Source organism: Carassius auratus, chromosome 8, assembly GCF_003368295.1.
Source record: "Carassius auratus strain Wakin chromosome 8, ASM336829v1, whole genome shotgun sequence".
Lineage (NCBI taxonomy): Eukaryota > Metazoa > Chordata > Actinopteri > Cypriniformes > Cyprinidae > Carassius > Carassius auratus.
In genome coordinates, this window is record NC_039250.1 from 4213481 (window position 1) to 4227886 (window position 14406).

The 14406-nt window shown below is 33.8% G+C and overlaps 1 protein-coding gene and 1 long non-coding RNA gene across 3 annotated transcripts in view; one reads left to right on the forward strand and one right to left on the reverse strand.

Annotated features, from left to right (window-relative positions):
* Positions 1-14406, reverse strand: part of ccdc120a (coiled-coil domain containing 120a) — a 47575-nt gene that overhangs the window by 3004 nt on the left and 30165 nt on the right. For both annotated transcript variants that reach the window (XM_026269139.1, XM_026269138.1), the window contains exons 2-10: positions 10166-10297; positions 9973-10054; positions 9075-9205; positions 8248-8364; positions 8028-8151; positions 5394-5450; positions 3819-3960; positions 3583-3684; positions 1322-2377 (exon numbers count right to left, since the gene is read on the reverse strand). In XM_026269139.1, the coding sequence (XP_026124924.1) occupies positions 1322-2377; positions 3583-3684; positions 3819-3960; positions 5394-5450; positions 8028-8151; positions 8248-8364; positions 9075-9205; positions 9973-10024 (1781 nt within the window). In that variant the 5' untranslated portion in view covers positions 10025-10054; positions 10166-10297. The remainder of the gene's footprint in view (positions 1-1321; positions 2378-3582; positions 3685-3818; positions 3961-5393; positions 5451-8027; positions 8152-8247; positions 8365-9074; positions 9206-9972; positions 10055-10165; positions 10298-14406) is intronic.
* On the forward strand, positions 8287-12614 carry LOC113107021 (uncharacterized). The gene is made up of 3 exons (XR_003292610.1): positions 8287-8397; positions 10695-10868; positions 11776-12614. It is a non-coding gene; the product is annotated as an uncharacterized LOC113107021 (long non-coding RNA).

Genomic DNA, 14406 nt, shown 5'->3' on the forward strand with positions numbered 1-14406 from the left:
ATCTTAAAAAGCCTTTAAAAATCTTACCAACCCCAAACATTTGAATAGTAATGTATATAATAAATATAAAATATTTAAAATGTTAATTTAATGTTACTTTAAATATATACTGTTTATTTATTTATTTTATTTTATTTTTCCTGTGACAACTCAAGTGTATTAAAAAAAAAAACTGTTATTTATTTTTTTATTAGTTTATTAAAATAGAAAACAGGTTATGTTAAATGTCAATAATATTTCACAATAATATTTCAAATATTTAAATATAAAATAATCAAAAGGTTAATTTAATAACATACGATTGTTTATTCAAAGTATATTATTATTAATTACTGTTCATTCAAAGTATTGTGGTGAAAATTGCATTACAAAATGTATTAGTATATGCAGAAAAGAAATATATAATAACATAATATCTAATGTACTAATTAATTAATACAAATGTATTAATGTACACTACCAGTCAAAAGTTTTTGAACATTATTCATGTTTCTTTTAAAGTTGTCTCTTCTGCTCACCAAGCCTGCATTTATTTGATCCAAAGTAAAGAAAAGGAGTAATATTCTGAAATATTTTTACTATTTAAAATAACTGTTTTCTAATTTGTAATTTATTTATTTATTATTTGTAATGGATTCCTGTGATTTCAAAGCTGAATTTACAGCAAAAAAAAAAAATTATTATTCTTATTATGTTGAAAGGAGTATCATTTTTTCAGGTTTCTTTGATGAATAGAATGTTTAGAAGAGCAGCATTTATCTGAAACGGAAATCTTTTGTCACATTATAAATGTCTTTATCATCACTTTTGATCAATTTAAAGCATGCTTGGTAAATAAAAGTATTAACTTGTATATAACGCCCCCCCTCCCAAAAAAAAATAAAAAATTATACTGACTCCAAACTTTTTATTTCAGATAAATACTGATCTTTGGATCTTTCTATTCATCAAAGAATCCTGATAATTGATAATAATAATACAAAATTATTGAGCCATGTTTAGCATTGTGGAAATCAGCATATTAGAATGTTTTCTAAAGGATCATGTGACACTGAAGACTGGAGGAATGATAATTAAAATTCAGCTTTGTTCACAGGAATATATTATATTTTAAAATTCATTAAAATAAAACATTTAAATAGTAAAAATATTTCACAATATTACAGCTTTTGCTTTACTTTGCATCAAATAAATGCAGGCTTGGTGAGTAGAAGAGATGTCTTTAGAAAAACATTTGACACACACACACACACACACATTTTAAAATTTATATTACTTTTTTTACTTTATGCATGTAGATTTTAAAACAGTCAGCAATTACCTGCCATGTAGAGGGTGTCCATGAAACGTGGCCGACTGGGGGATCTGTGGATAGGACGTGTCTGTTTGGAAGGACTGTGGCTGGTGTTTGAGCGGCGGATGATGCTGTGAGTTGTGCAGAGAGGATGTGGTACGCCTGCGCTGAGTCTGATTCCCCTCTTTTCCCTTTCCTCCACTGGCCGTCTGTCCCAGCGCATTCCTCAGATACCAGTCTCTCAAACCCTCCAGAGCCAGAGCCTTGTGCAGGCTGCGCGTGGGGTCGTCGGGGGTCGTGGGTGCGGAGGAGTCGAGAGGGTAATGGGGCGGTCTGTGGAGGTGGTCCATCTGCTGGTTATGTGTTGCATTAATGGCAGTACCATTGGAGGTGGAGGTTTCGTTGTAGGCAGAGAGCAGGATGGACTCTTGCTGGTGCTGCTGTAAGGGAACGAATGGGCCGCAGGATTTGGTGCGTGACACTTTGACCCTCCGTGGCTCGCCAGGTTTCCCTCTCAGCATCAGAGGGCTGTAGGCCGGAGGGCCGTTGCCCAGGATAAGCTGCTGTGATTGGGGAATACCATTCCTGTAGGGAGGCGGAGCAGCATTGGGACCGTCGGGCCACGGCCGGGATTTTGCATTACTTTGCACCTGCAGTCTTTGTTGTTGCTGAGCTTGCATCTTCTGCTGCTTTCCCAAAACATAATCCATGAGGATCTCACTGTAACCGACACCTCCGCTCGTTCCTCGACCTCCTGCGACCGAGCGAACGCGGGCCAGCTCGGCGTGCCCGTTTACCTGCCGCTCGGGGCTGCTCCGCTGCGCCTGTTTTAAAGTTGTGTCCATGATGGCTTCCGAGCTCTTGTACGGGCCGTTCCGTACTGGCATGCCTGACCTTCGACCTCCGTCCTCTGCTGCGGTGCCGTGCCGGTCGAGTAACGTCTCGGAGCTATTGCTACGTCTGTGCCCTTGCTCGTAGGACCCTGAGGACGACCCCTCCTGAGACAGCAGAGGCACCTGATGGGACGCCTCGGGATTGTCTGACCACTGCTTCACAGCAGCAGTGCCGCTAGATGATTCTGACCTAAGAAGTTTAAATTAATACAATTTACCACACTTCAAAATGTAATACATTTATTTATGCATTAAATGAATCAGAATTGACAAGAAACACCGTTATTAATTGTATGTATTTCTAACTGTAATATTGTTGTCCTTGCTTACTGGGTTTTTGTAGAGCACTTCTGTTGTATCAAACTGTATTTATTTAAATTGATCAAAAGTGACAGTAAAGACATGTTAGTAAAGACATAACGTTACCGGTTTTCATTTATAATGTCAATAATAAATTATAATATAATGTTAATTTTAATAATGTTTGAAAAAGATTTATATTTCAAATAAATGCTGTTCTTTTCGATTTTCTATTTATCAAATAATTCAGCTTTGCCATCACAGAATAAATGACATTTTAAAATATATTGGAAATAGAAAAGGATTCTTTTAAATTTCACAATATTACTGTTTTTATTGTATTAAGAGACTTTCGAAACTTTCGAAAAACAATATGAATGGTAGTGCACATTTGTAAAGCAACAGAACAGCAAAAACAAACTAATTCTTACATGATGCTAGAGTTTAATATTTTCAGTTAGGTGGTTGGTAAAATCAGTAGTAAATGAAGCAGCAAAACAATCACTTACACTCACCCTCATGTTGCTCCAAACCTGTAGGAATTTCTTTGTTCTGTGGAACATAAAAGAAAATATCTGAAAGAATGCTGGTTACCAAACAATTTCAGTTCTGAATGACTTCCACTGGACTAAAAATACAATGGAAGTCAATGGGAACCAACATTCTTCCAAATACTGTACCTTCTTTTGTGTTCTACAGAACAAAGAAATGCATACGACATGAGGGTGAGCAAATAATGACTGACTTTTGTTTTTTCAATGCACTATGTGACGCACTGATCAAGTGCCAGCCACACAATGCATCAGTGTATATGCTGATAGCAGTGTCTCCCAGCACTCTCTGTACGTGTAATTAAATTGAGTAGAAAATAATGGGGCTTTACACTTAACCTCCTTAGACATCCATTATTTCATTACACATTATTGCAAATAAGTAATTTAATCAAAATGTTTGTGCCATTATCAATTCAGTGCTTTTAACTACACTATAAACCATTAGCCAAGAGTCTACTCGGCATTGATCTGAGTCAGCATTCGAGCTGATGTGTGCAGTAGTGTAACATGTTTGTGTATGTGTGTTTTGCGCATTTGTAACCTGATGTGCACTCCTGTTATTCCACTGCGGGACAGGAGCGGAGTTGCTGGGACACTTCTACCTTCCAGATTTGACACACTTCTTGGAAGAGAGTGACTCGGGCTGGGGGAAAAATACAAGTAAAGTTTTCTTGTTATGAATCTAGCACACGATTAACAAACCTGGAGTGTTGTTATATGGTGACGAAGACCATTTTATAAAACTGAGCATGAAAGCAAATTGTGCAGAGTGTGTACCTGGCTGAGCTGGCCACAGAGTTACGGCGTGTTTTCATCTCGTAATAGATATCCACAGGGGAGAGTTTTCGAGAAATCCTGTTGTCTGGGCTCCCCGAGACCAGCCGGGGCTGTGCGGGCGACAGGCCGTCAGAGACGTCTTCTGATGGAGAGAGAAAGAGACTTTTGAGACTGAGGTTTAGAGAGAAGCATGCTTTCTACTTCACAGAAAAAAATACACTTCAGACTTCAAAGTTGTGGGTCAGTAAGATTTTTGAAAGCAGTTTTTATGCCTGCATTTGTTTGATCAAAAATACAGTAAAAACAGTAATATTGTCAAGTACTCTTACAATTTAAAAGATTTAGGTTTTCTATTTGAATATATTACAAAATGTAATTTATTTCTGTGATGCAAAGATACATTTTCTTCAGTGTCACATATCATTCTCATACGCTGAGTTTTTGCTCAAGAAACATTTATTATTATTATCAATACTGAAAATGGTTGAAACACTGTGTGTGTATATATATATATATATATATATATATATATATATATATATATATATATATATATATATTAGAAATCTGAAAGTTCAAAGGAGCAGCAGTTACTTGAAATAGAAATCCTTACTGATCAATTTAGTGTCCTTTCTGAATAAAATTATTACATTTCGAACAGTATATAATAAAGAAGATGTTGTCATTTCATTGCATTAAATAACAAAACAAACCCAGTGTGATCTGTGCTCAAACGCTGCACAAACCATATTTGTGCTATATTTCTTTATGAATAAAAGAAACTTTGTTTGATATTTTCATGTGTCTAAGTAAATATATTTTGGGGCCACTGAAAATACACAAGTGCTTTTAAAAGAGAGTGCTTATGTATCAATTACAGCTAAATTCATAGTTATAATGCTACAACAAGGACAAAGAGTGACTTGATCACTATATTAACAATTTAGTTTTATCTTTAAATCTATTACTGGTTTATATTTCAATAAGTGCTGATCTTTTGAACTTACTCTATACGTCAAAGAAATTATCTTTGCATCATTAATGACAATTTAAAATATATTTATATTTTTATATATATATATATATGTTTTTTATTATAATAATATTTCACAATATTACTGTATTTTACCCTATTTCGTTGTTATTTGTAGTGATTTAGTTTTTAAACTTTCTCTATACATCAAAGAAATAATCTTTGCATCATTAATGACAATTTAAAATATATTAAAAATAAATCAATTTTTTATTATAATAACATTTCACAATATTACTGTGTTTTACCCTATTTTGTTGTTATTTGTAGTGATGCAATAAAACACAACACTTCTTGATCAAAAACTGAGAGAGAAAGAGAGAGCGAGAGAATGTGTGAGAATCAGAAATGCCATAGGGAGCGGATTAGTTCAGTGAGTGTTAATAACAGGCTTTTGACTCATTGATGTGAAGACTCTAATGACCCCCGCGGGGTCTCTCCGTCCACTCAACTCATCCTGCTATTGTAATAGTGCTTCTTATCTCAGTCTCTCGAATTCATGATCTTGCTAATGTAACACGCTGATCCATCCCATAACTCACCAGTGTCCTGATTGGTGGAATCAGACGTGGAGCTGCTCTCGGACTTCACCGTGTTATCTGAGGACATAAACATTTACACATTGTGTAACTCAACTGATACACACATTACATGTGGATACATAAACACACTGTGTTGGCTCCATGCTGCTGAGAACGGATGAGGTAATGTTGTTGTTATATTGTAACATTGTTTATGTCATAATATGTGGTTTACCTCAAATCTAAAAGCAATGTTTTTGTAAATAATTTCTATAATCATATTTATATTTCTAAAACTGTGGAAATATTTATGCATGATTTCATTCATGATTTACTTATAAACAATTTCTATATACAATTGTGGAAACACTTACTTAGCCTTTTTTTATGCGGTTACAGTTAGTAGTTATTAAAGTCTATAGTTTGTCTAATGTTATTTTATTTATATTTGTTATTAATATTTGAAATTGCTTTTATTTTTATATTTTCTGTTTTACTAATTTTGTTGTGTGTGTTTGTCATTTCTATAGGTTTTTGTTTAAATAAATCTATATAGTTTAATTGTCTATATAGTTTTTAATCAATTAATTATTTTAATTTAGTTTTACATATTTTAGTCCATCAAGAAATCCTGCCTTGACAACAAGCTAAAATCAGTTTAAGATTTTTTGTGTTGTATTTTACTTCAGTTAAAGTTTATTTTATTTCACATAAGAGGTTTTTTGTGTCCTCTTAAGGTGAAAAAAACATGGTAACTATAGTTAAACCATGGTAACCACAAATTAACCATGATTTTACAACAATATACCATGGTATTTTGCTCCGAAGTTGCAATCTGAATCAAAAGATTCACAAACCCGCTCTGCAGTTTTTTCATTCTAAATTAAGTTATTCGCGCTCCGGACTCAAAAAATTCCGTTATGAATCAAAAGATTTGTGAACCTGCTCCAAAGTTCCATTCTAAAACAAATGATTAGTGATCCATGCTTCGTAGTCAAGATCTTAATAATGATTCGCAAACCACAATCGCGAATAATTTAATGTATGATTTGCAAATCCGCTCCAGAGCTTTGATCCAAATCAAATGATTTGTGAAACAAACTTTGAAGTCCCGATCTGAAACTTTTGTAAAGCTATAGTTTAATTGATTCAGTGTTTCAAAAAGCTCTGTTTTGCTTATGACTGACTATACTTGTTCGTTTTTTTTTTTAAATTACAAGCAATGTTGCAATTCAAAAATCAATGAACTTAATGAATGGAAAATTAAGTGATAGTCAATGTAAAAAGAGCAAATGGGGAAAGCAGAAGAAAACAAAACAGCATAATAACAGAGTTAGAGGGTAAACTGAACTGTGCAGTTATTTTAACCACTTCGGCCCATGTATTAAATGTGCATCCTTGAAAGTGTGCAGTTTTCTAGCGTATTTCTTTAACTCCTAAGGTAATGTCAATGATATGACCTATTAAAGATGTGTCCAAAATTACAACAATGGTTACATTCACATATATTTCATTGTTTAATCAAGGGTATTACTTGGGACAATTTAGTAGCTGGATATTGGTAGGGACATGTCCCTAGCATCCCTAGTAAAATCTGTCTTATTCTTATCCAGACAGCTACATAAAACTTGTTTGTGTTTATTTTTCACTGAACCTGCATCATAATTATTGTAATAATGGCCGGAAACAAGCTGGTTCCTTAACACTTCCTCTTACACAACCAACACATCTCGCGTGTCTCATTTAAGGTTAACTGTTTAACATGTTAGCACACATGAGAAAACACTCTTCTAAATTTATACCAACATGCAAACACATTCAAGTGTTCCCACAGTCCAGAGCCAGACCACCAGCTTGACACTAAATTGGCCTGATCCACTGTAAACCACTATTTACCAAAGTCTAATCACATGAGTTTAGAATATAAAGAATATTTGTGAGCTTTAATAAATGTTATCTTTAATCTGATCTTGATCTGTAGACCTCAGTATCACAGTATGATGTCAGTTTATCTTAACCTTTTTACAGCTGGGTTGCTCAGTTTGTCCATGGACTAAAACACTCCTTTGGGCTGAGACAAACATTGATTTGTCAAATAATTGATTAGCTAGTATAAATTAAACATTTAAAAGTGTTTAACAAGTTTAATGGACACAAAAAAACAATCCACAAAAAGCTTTAAACTTTTTTTTGTAGTATTATTATACTGTAAACTCAAATATCACTGCACAAAAGCTTGGGATCTATTTTTTTTTTAAAGAAATTAATACTTTTATTTAGCAAGGAGGCATTAAATTGAGCAAAAGTGACAGTAAAGACATTTATTATGTTACAAAAGATTTATAATAGAATAATATAGACTAGAGTAATGATGCTGAAAATTCAGCTTTGCATCACAGAAATAATTTACATTCTACAATATATTAAAATCTAAAATACTTATTTTATATTCTAATATTATTTCATAATATCACTGTTTTTACTGTATTTATTTTATAAATACAGTACATGCAGACTTCTTTCAAAAGCCTCCAAAAATATTCCAGATCCCAAACCTTTGAACGGAAGTGTATAATTTTATAAATAAAATAATCCAAAAAGTACATTTTTGCCATGAAATGGTGTTCAGCTCATCTGTATAATCTTGAAACGCACCTGTGTGGCATCCTCTATGAACCGTGCGTTTGCTGTGAGGAGGATGCGGCTCTGAATCGACGTGCCTGCGGAGGGCGCCGCTGAACAGAGTTTTCTTTGTCTTGCGCTGAGAGACGTCCTCTTCCTGAGCCAGCACAAACATTGAGCAACTTGTGATATTTATCTATCACGTATCTGATATCAAATAAGTGGCCACCCGTATCATCTCAAATGCACACACCTCATTTTTGGTGTTGTGTTTGGACCCGCTGCGGGACAGACCAGCCCTGCGCCGCACATGAGGGAGCTTCTCTCCGGTTTCCAGAGCATATTCATGAGGAGCTTCACCTGTCAACTCCTGACAAAAGAAATGAAAAACAAACATGAACAAGTTAGTAGAAGTTATTTTTTCATTAAAACTATTTCATTTTTATTTATAATATTTAAAAGCAGACATATCCACTTTTGTAGAATATTATATTTATAATCAGTCAAGTTTTCAAACCAAAAAAAATGTCAATAATTAAATTTTCATGCTTAGAATTTTCTCCCTTAGAATGAATTGCTGCTATATCGTATGAACAAGCTCTGTTATGATTGGCTAACATTTTTCCATATGAAACGAATTATGATATTTCTTGTAAGTTGCTGAATACTAAACATAATAGTGCACAAACTGTTGTGCATACGTTATTGTAATGCTGTTAGCAGCTGTTCTTCAGCTTAATATTCATAAATGGTCTTGAGAGGGAGTTGTGACTGTGTCACATGTACATTATAATAATAATTATTATTATTATAAAAGATCATTTTAATAATGATATTAAAATAAAAAAACACATGCTGTGTTAAACCAGCATTTGAAAAGCCAAGCTTGTTGAAACAGAAGTATGAGCAAAGATTAGCTGGGCATGTGGCGGCATCACATGACCTGGCAGCTCACCGATGTGTGGTTCGCCAGTGACACCATAGAGAAATACAAAGTGTATCATGTCAAGTTTCTTGTTCTTGTTCTTTATAATAATAGCAAGTTCTGAGAAACTACTTAATTTCTTTTTCGACACTGACCGCCTCCTGCAGACACACGCGTTTGAGTTCTGCTATTCGAGTGTTGAGCAGCGACTGCAGACTCCTCCGGCGCTCCTGCAGCTCCACCATCCGCTCCGCACGCTGCTTACTGTCCATAGCGGCCTGCAGCTCTGGAAAAACACACACGGTTATGTGATATCTCACTGAAGGGACCTCAAATCCACTTGTTTTAAAAGTTTTTTAAAAGGGCCTCTTCTGCTCACCAAGGCTGCATTTATTTGATCAAATCATATTTGGTATATGTACAAACAATATATGGTATATAGTAAAAACAATACAAATTTAAAATACAAGAAAATAACAGTTTTCCATTTGAATGTATTTTAAAATGCAATTTATTGCTGTGATGCAAAGCTGAATTTTCAGCATCATTACGCTTCAATATTCTTCAGTTTAACATGATCCTTACTGACCTCAAACTTTTGAACTGTGGTGTGCAGGATCTAATTTTGAATAGCAATTAAAGATAAATAAGTAAATGAATAAAATATTTTCCTATATTTTCCGACTGTCAGGATTGTCTTAAAAAAACAAACTAAAACTAAGTATTTTAAGTAGTTCTTAAAATATTTAATTATTTCAATTCTTGCCAGGAAATCATGCATAACTGAGAAAAACATGAAAAACATTTTGGATAAGTCTTGGCCTTTTTCCATGTAAAATATTTAAAAGGTACATTTCTGCAACACTTGCTTCACCAAATGGCCAATGCGAACTGCAGTTTTCAACTTAATAATGTTTAGTTCCTTCACAAAAATGTCCTTTTCTTACAAAACACACAAAATGTCAGACTAACAATTTACAAAGAACAGGTATTATGTAGAAAGACAGGTTCTTATCAACAAACAAACACACACAGACACGTGGAGGTGCTCACCAGGGCCTGTTATCAGGTGACCTTTGACCTCCATGTCATACGTCTTTTGCATCACCTCACTGCCTCCTGATTGTTAGTTTACCTACAGAGCAACAAAGAAAACAACATGACAATGACAAATCTTTCTGGCAGCAGACTCAGCTGAAGTCTATTAAAACCAGACAAGCGTGTAAATAGTTTAACCGTTTCTCACCTTTTGGTAACAGTCATATGTACTGCAGGGGTCTGGACTTGTGGCCATGAGGCAGATTTGCGGCTGGGTGATGCTGCAGTACTGCAGGGGGAGCCACTGAGCTGCTGCGCAACGCTTCACAAACTCAATGCCCTGAAACATAAAACAAACCACATGACACACTGGAGACCATCCACACATAAGAGCTCTGATTTAGACACAGGCTTTAAAGACAAAATCTCAGACTGACTACAAAGTTGCACTTATGCACTTATGGTTAATGAAAGGTTCATATTTTGGTTTTGGGAGTCCCCAACAACAGGTTGACATGCATGCAGGGTCAAAAAACCCTTTTATTGTCTTATAATATGAATTTATTTATCCCTTACTTGCTGAACGACTACCAAATGATTCGCTCAACGATAAATTTCCAAACCCCTTTGCATGACACTAATCTGCGTTGATTGATCCGATTGGTCTCAGATTTATTTAATCATGCTTAATGCCTGATAAAGCAGTGTTTGTGAACGCAGTGATGCTTTGTGTACAGAGTTACCGGGAAACCGCTATTTTTATAGCTCCAAAAGGGACACCTAGTGGAAAAGAACAAATATCCATCTTCATTCAGACCAACGGAGAAGACCAACAAGAGGATGGGCAATATGCTAATTTTTCATGTTGACAAATCAATAATTGGGGTACTTTAATCTAACTGATAGAACAGGTGAGTTTCAGGAGATGTTTACAAAATATCTTCATGGAACATGATCTTTACTTAATATCCTAAAGATTTTTGTCTTAAAAAAAAAAAAATCTGTAATTTTGACCCATAACATTTATTGTTACCTATTGCTACGAATATACCCATGCCTGGTTTTGTGGTCCAGGGTCACATAATAAATAAAAAAAAATGTAACTTGAAAATTGGAAATGTTGCCTAACTTACAATAAATTAAAGTATTAAAATCACGAAAAAAATTAAATAAAAATAAATTTAAGCTAAATAGAATATCTAAATAACCAAACCTAATCCAATAAAAAAAACATGAACGAAAATTACAAAAACCTAAACTAAACTGAAAATCTAAATATATACACTAATTCAAAATAAGTATGAATATTATAAAAGTATAAGTGCTGTCAAACAATTAATTGCACCCAAAATATTTTTTTTAAATAATGTGTTTATTTATGTATATATAAATACACAGCATATATTTAGAAAATATTTACATTTATTTATTTATATTCACATAATTTATATCATACGTAAATATATTTAATATATAAACATGACATATTTTTCTGAAATATATACATGCATGTGTGTATATTTTTATATACACAGTAAATATACACAGCACACACACATAAATTATGCAAACAAAAACCTTTATTTTGGATGCGATTAATCGCTATTAATCATTTGACACCACTAAAAAGTAAACCAATAATAAATGCTAAAATAATTATGTTTAAATAGTAGAAACATATGTACAGTAAGAGATTTGAGATTTTATTTTTAGTTTATTTTCTCTTTTAAGATCTCCGGTTGACCCAAGACACATTCTCATATGATAAAGTGTGTTTTCCCCTTACATATTCACATGGAACTGCTGTGGGAACTCCAGACAGGAAGTGGACCGCAGCATGCAGGAAGTGGCTCATAAAGCGGGAAGCGAGTGCGGGAAACAGAAATGGGAGGCTCAGACTGACCTATAACAACAATGCCGGCAGAAACCCTCATGCACAAAAACACCCTCTCAGGGCCAGAGTCATTTCCTAAAGATCAGCTGTAAACAAGGAGGCACAGACAATGAGGAGAAAGGTCAAAAAACTCATAGACTGTAACTCACACGCTTTCCTGTCTGCAACCTAAATAAGCGCCAAAAACCCAAATGTGTTGGTCTCAACGCCCAGTGGTGATCTGTTCTTCTCACTGAATCAGAAAGTAGTTATTATCGCAGCTGCATGAGATGGGCGGCTCTCTGGACGGCCCTATGATTGAGAAGCCGTGAATGATGGGTGTCTCTTAAAAATTCAGATGGTTATAATTATAAAGAAAGATCAATAGTCCCATATGCGAACTAACATGGAGAAAAGAGCAGCAGATGAGTAAAATGCACGTCCAAATTAAAGAAAGCAACAGAACAATGTGGCTATTGTTTGTTGTCATGACCTAATTGTGCCCATCACACACACTCAAGGGTCAGAGGAGGACAAATAAAAGTAAGCGGGCTTATAACGTAACACAAATATGTGCATATAGCTAGAGCAAACATGGTGTCTATGCCTGTCTTGGTTTGCCTAGTGTTGGGTTTCAGCTAATGTAGTCACGCTGTTGTCGGTTTGAGCTTGATAAGATCCCTGATCTTCAACTGATGCATTTCCCAATTTCTAAGCATTTATTGTAGTGTTTACCTAAATCTTCAAATGTTTTGATTAAACCCTTTTCGCACTATTTATCCTTCTAAGTTGTCTGTGAAGTTATTTCAGCAGCATGATATGTTGATCTCATATTCATGTTGAATAGTTGTCCTCATTCTGAGAGCCTTTTTGTTTCTTTAGTGGTGTTTGCAAAGGAAATAATCTCTATTACTATTGCTCATACTGAGTGTTAAAGGGTTAGTTAACCCAAAAATGAAAATTAGTCCATAAATGAATCTTGGGTGTACTAACCCTTCAAGGCTCTTCCACAATTTTTAACTGGGGAAACTCATTTCATAGATTTATGCTGAATGAGGCAATGTCGAGAACAGAAATAATAATAATAATAATATTATATTATATATATATATATATATATTTTACACTGCCATCTAGCAACCACTCAGTTCCCAAGCAACCTGCCAAAATCCAAATAGCCACAATGCTCTGACAGTAACTCACTATACCTTAGCATCATGGCGGGAAGTTCTGCACACATTGTCCGGAAAATATAAAATCTAGGATTTTAAATTTTGATTTTGCAAGCCAGCATTAATTTGGGACTATAAATGTGCACCAGACAAGCTGTGCATGTGTGTGTGTGTGTGTGTGTGTGTGTTTCACCAAATGTCATGACAAATGTTCTGCGGTCCTCACAAGGTTTGCCAGCATTCCACTCTCTCATGTCGGAGCCTGTATTATCACTCCCGTTCAGATGTTCGTGGAAGCACGATCTGTCCATTTTTCTTCCTGCATGTGTTCCTCTAATCGTCTCTATTATGTTCTCTGTAAACCTCCTGCCTAATCCGTATCATGTAAAGAGGACGCATTGTACACGTTTGTGGCATTTTATAGGATTTTTTTTCTCTTGAAATTTGGCTGCATTCAATTTACTCTGGAATGAATATATATATATATATATATATATATATATATATATATATATGAAATAAAATGATTTTTTAAATAAAATCAAATAAAAATATACATTGTAATTTTAATTTATTATGTCTGTGTAATATATAGGTATAACAATCATTTTAGATATATATATATATGTACAGTACAGACCAAAAGTTTGGAAACATTACTATTTTTTATGTTTTTAAAAGAAGTTTCTTCTGCTCATCAAGCCTGCATTTATTTGAGCAAAAATACAGAAAAAAGGTAATATTGTGATACATTATTACAATTTAAAATAATTGTTTTTACATTTATTATACTTAAAATTATCATTTATTTCTGTGATGCAAAGCTGAATTTTTAGGATCATTATCACATGATCCTTTAGAAATCATTCTAATATGATGATTCATTATCAAAGTTGGAAACAGTTCTGCTGCTTAATATTTTTTCAGAACATGTAATACTTTTTTAGGATACTTTGATGAATAAAAAAAAAAAGAAGCTATGTTTTTAAAATATAAATATTTTTTAATAACAATATACACTACTGGTCAGTAATTTGGGGTCAGTATTTTTTTTCTTTCTTTTTTTAAATAAAATCAATACTTTTATTCAGCAAGGATGTGTTAAATTGATAAAAAGTGATAGTAAAGAAAATATATTATTAGAATATATATATATTATTAGAAATGGTTTTTTTTTTAATAAATGCAGTTCTTTTTAACCTTTTATTCATCAAATATATTAGACAGCAGAACTGTTTCCAACACTCATAATAAATCAGAATATAAGAATGATTTCTAAATGATCATGTGATCGACTGATGTTACATGTGACACTGAAGGCTGGAGTAATGTTGCTGAAAATTCAGCTTTGCATCACAGGAATAAATTTTTTTTTTTTAAGTATATTCAAATAGAAAACTATTA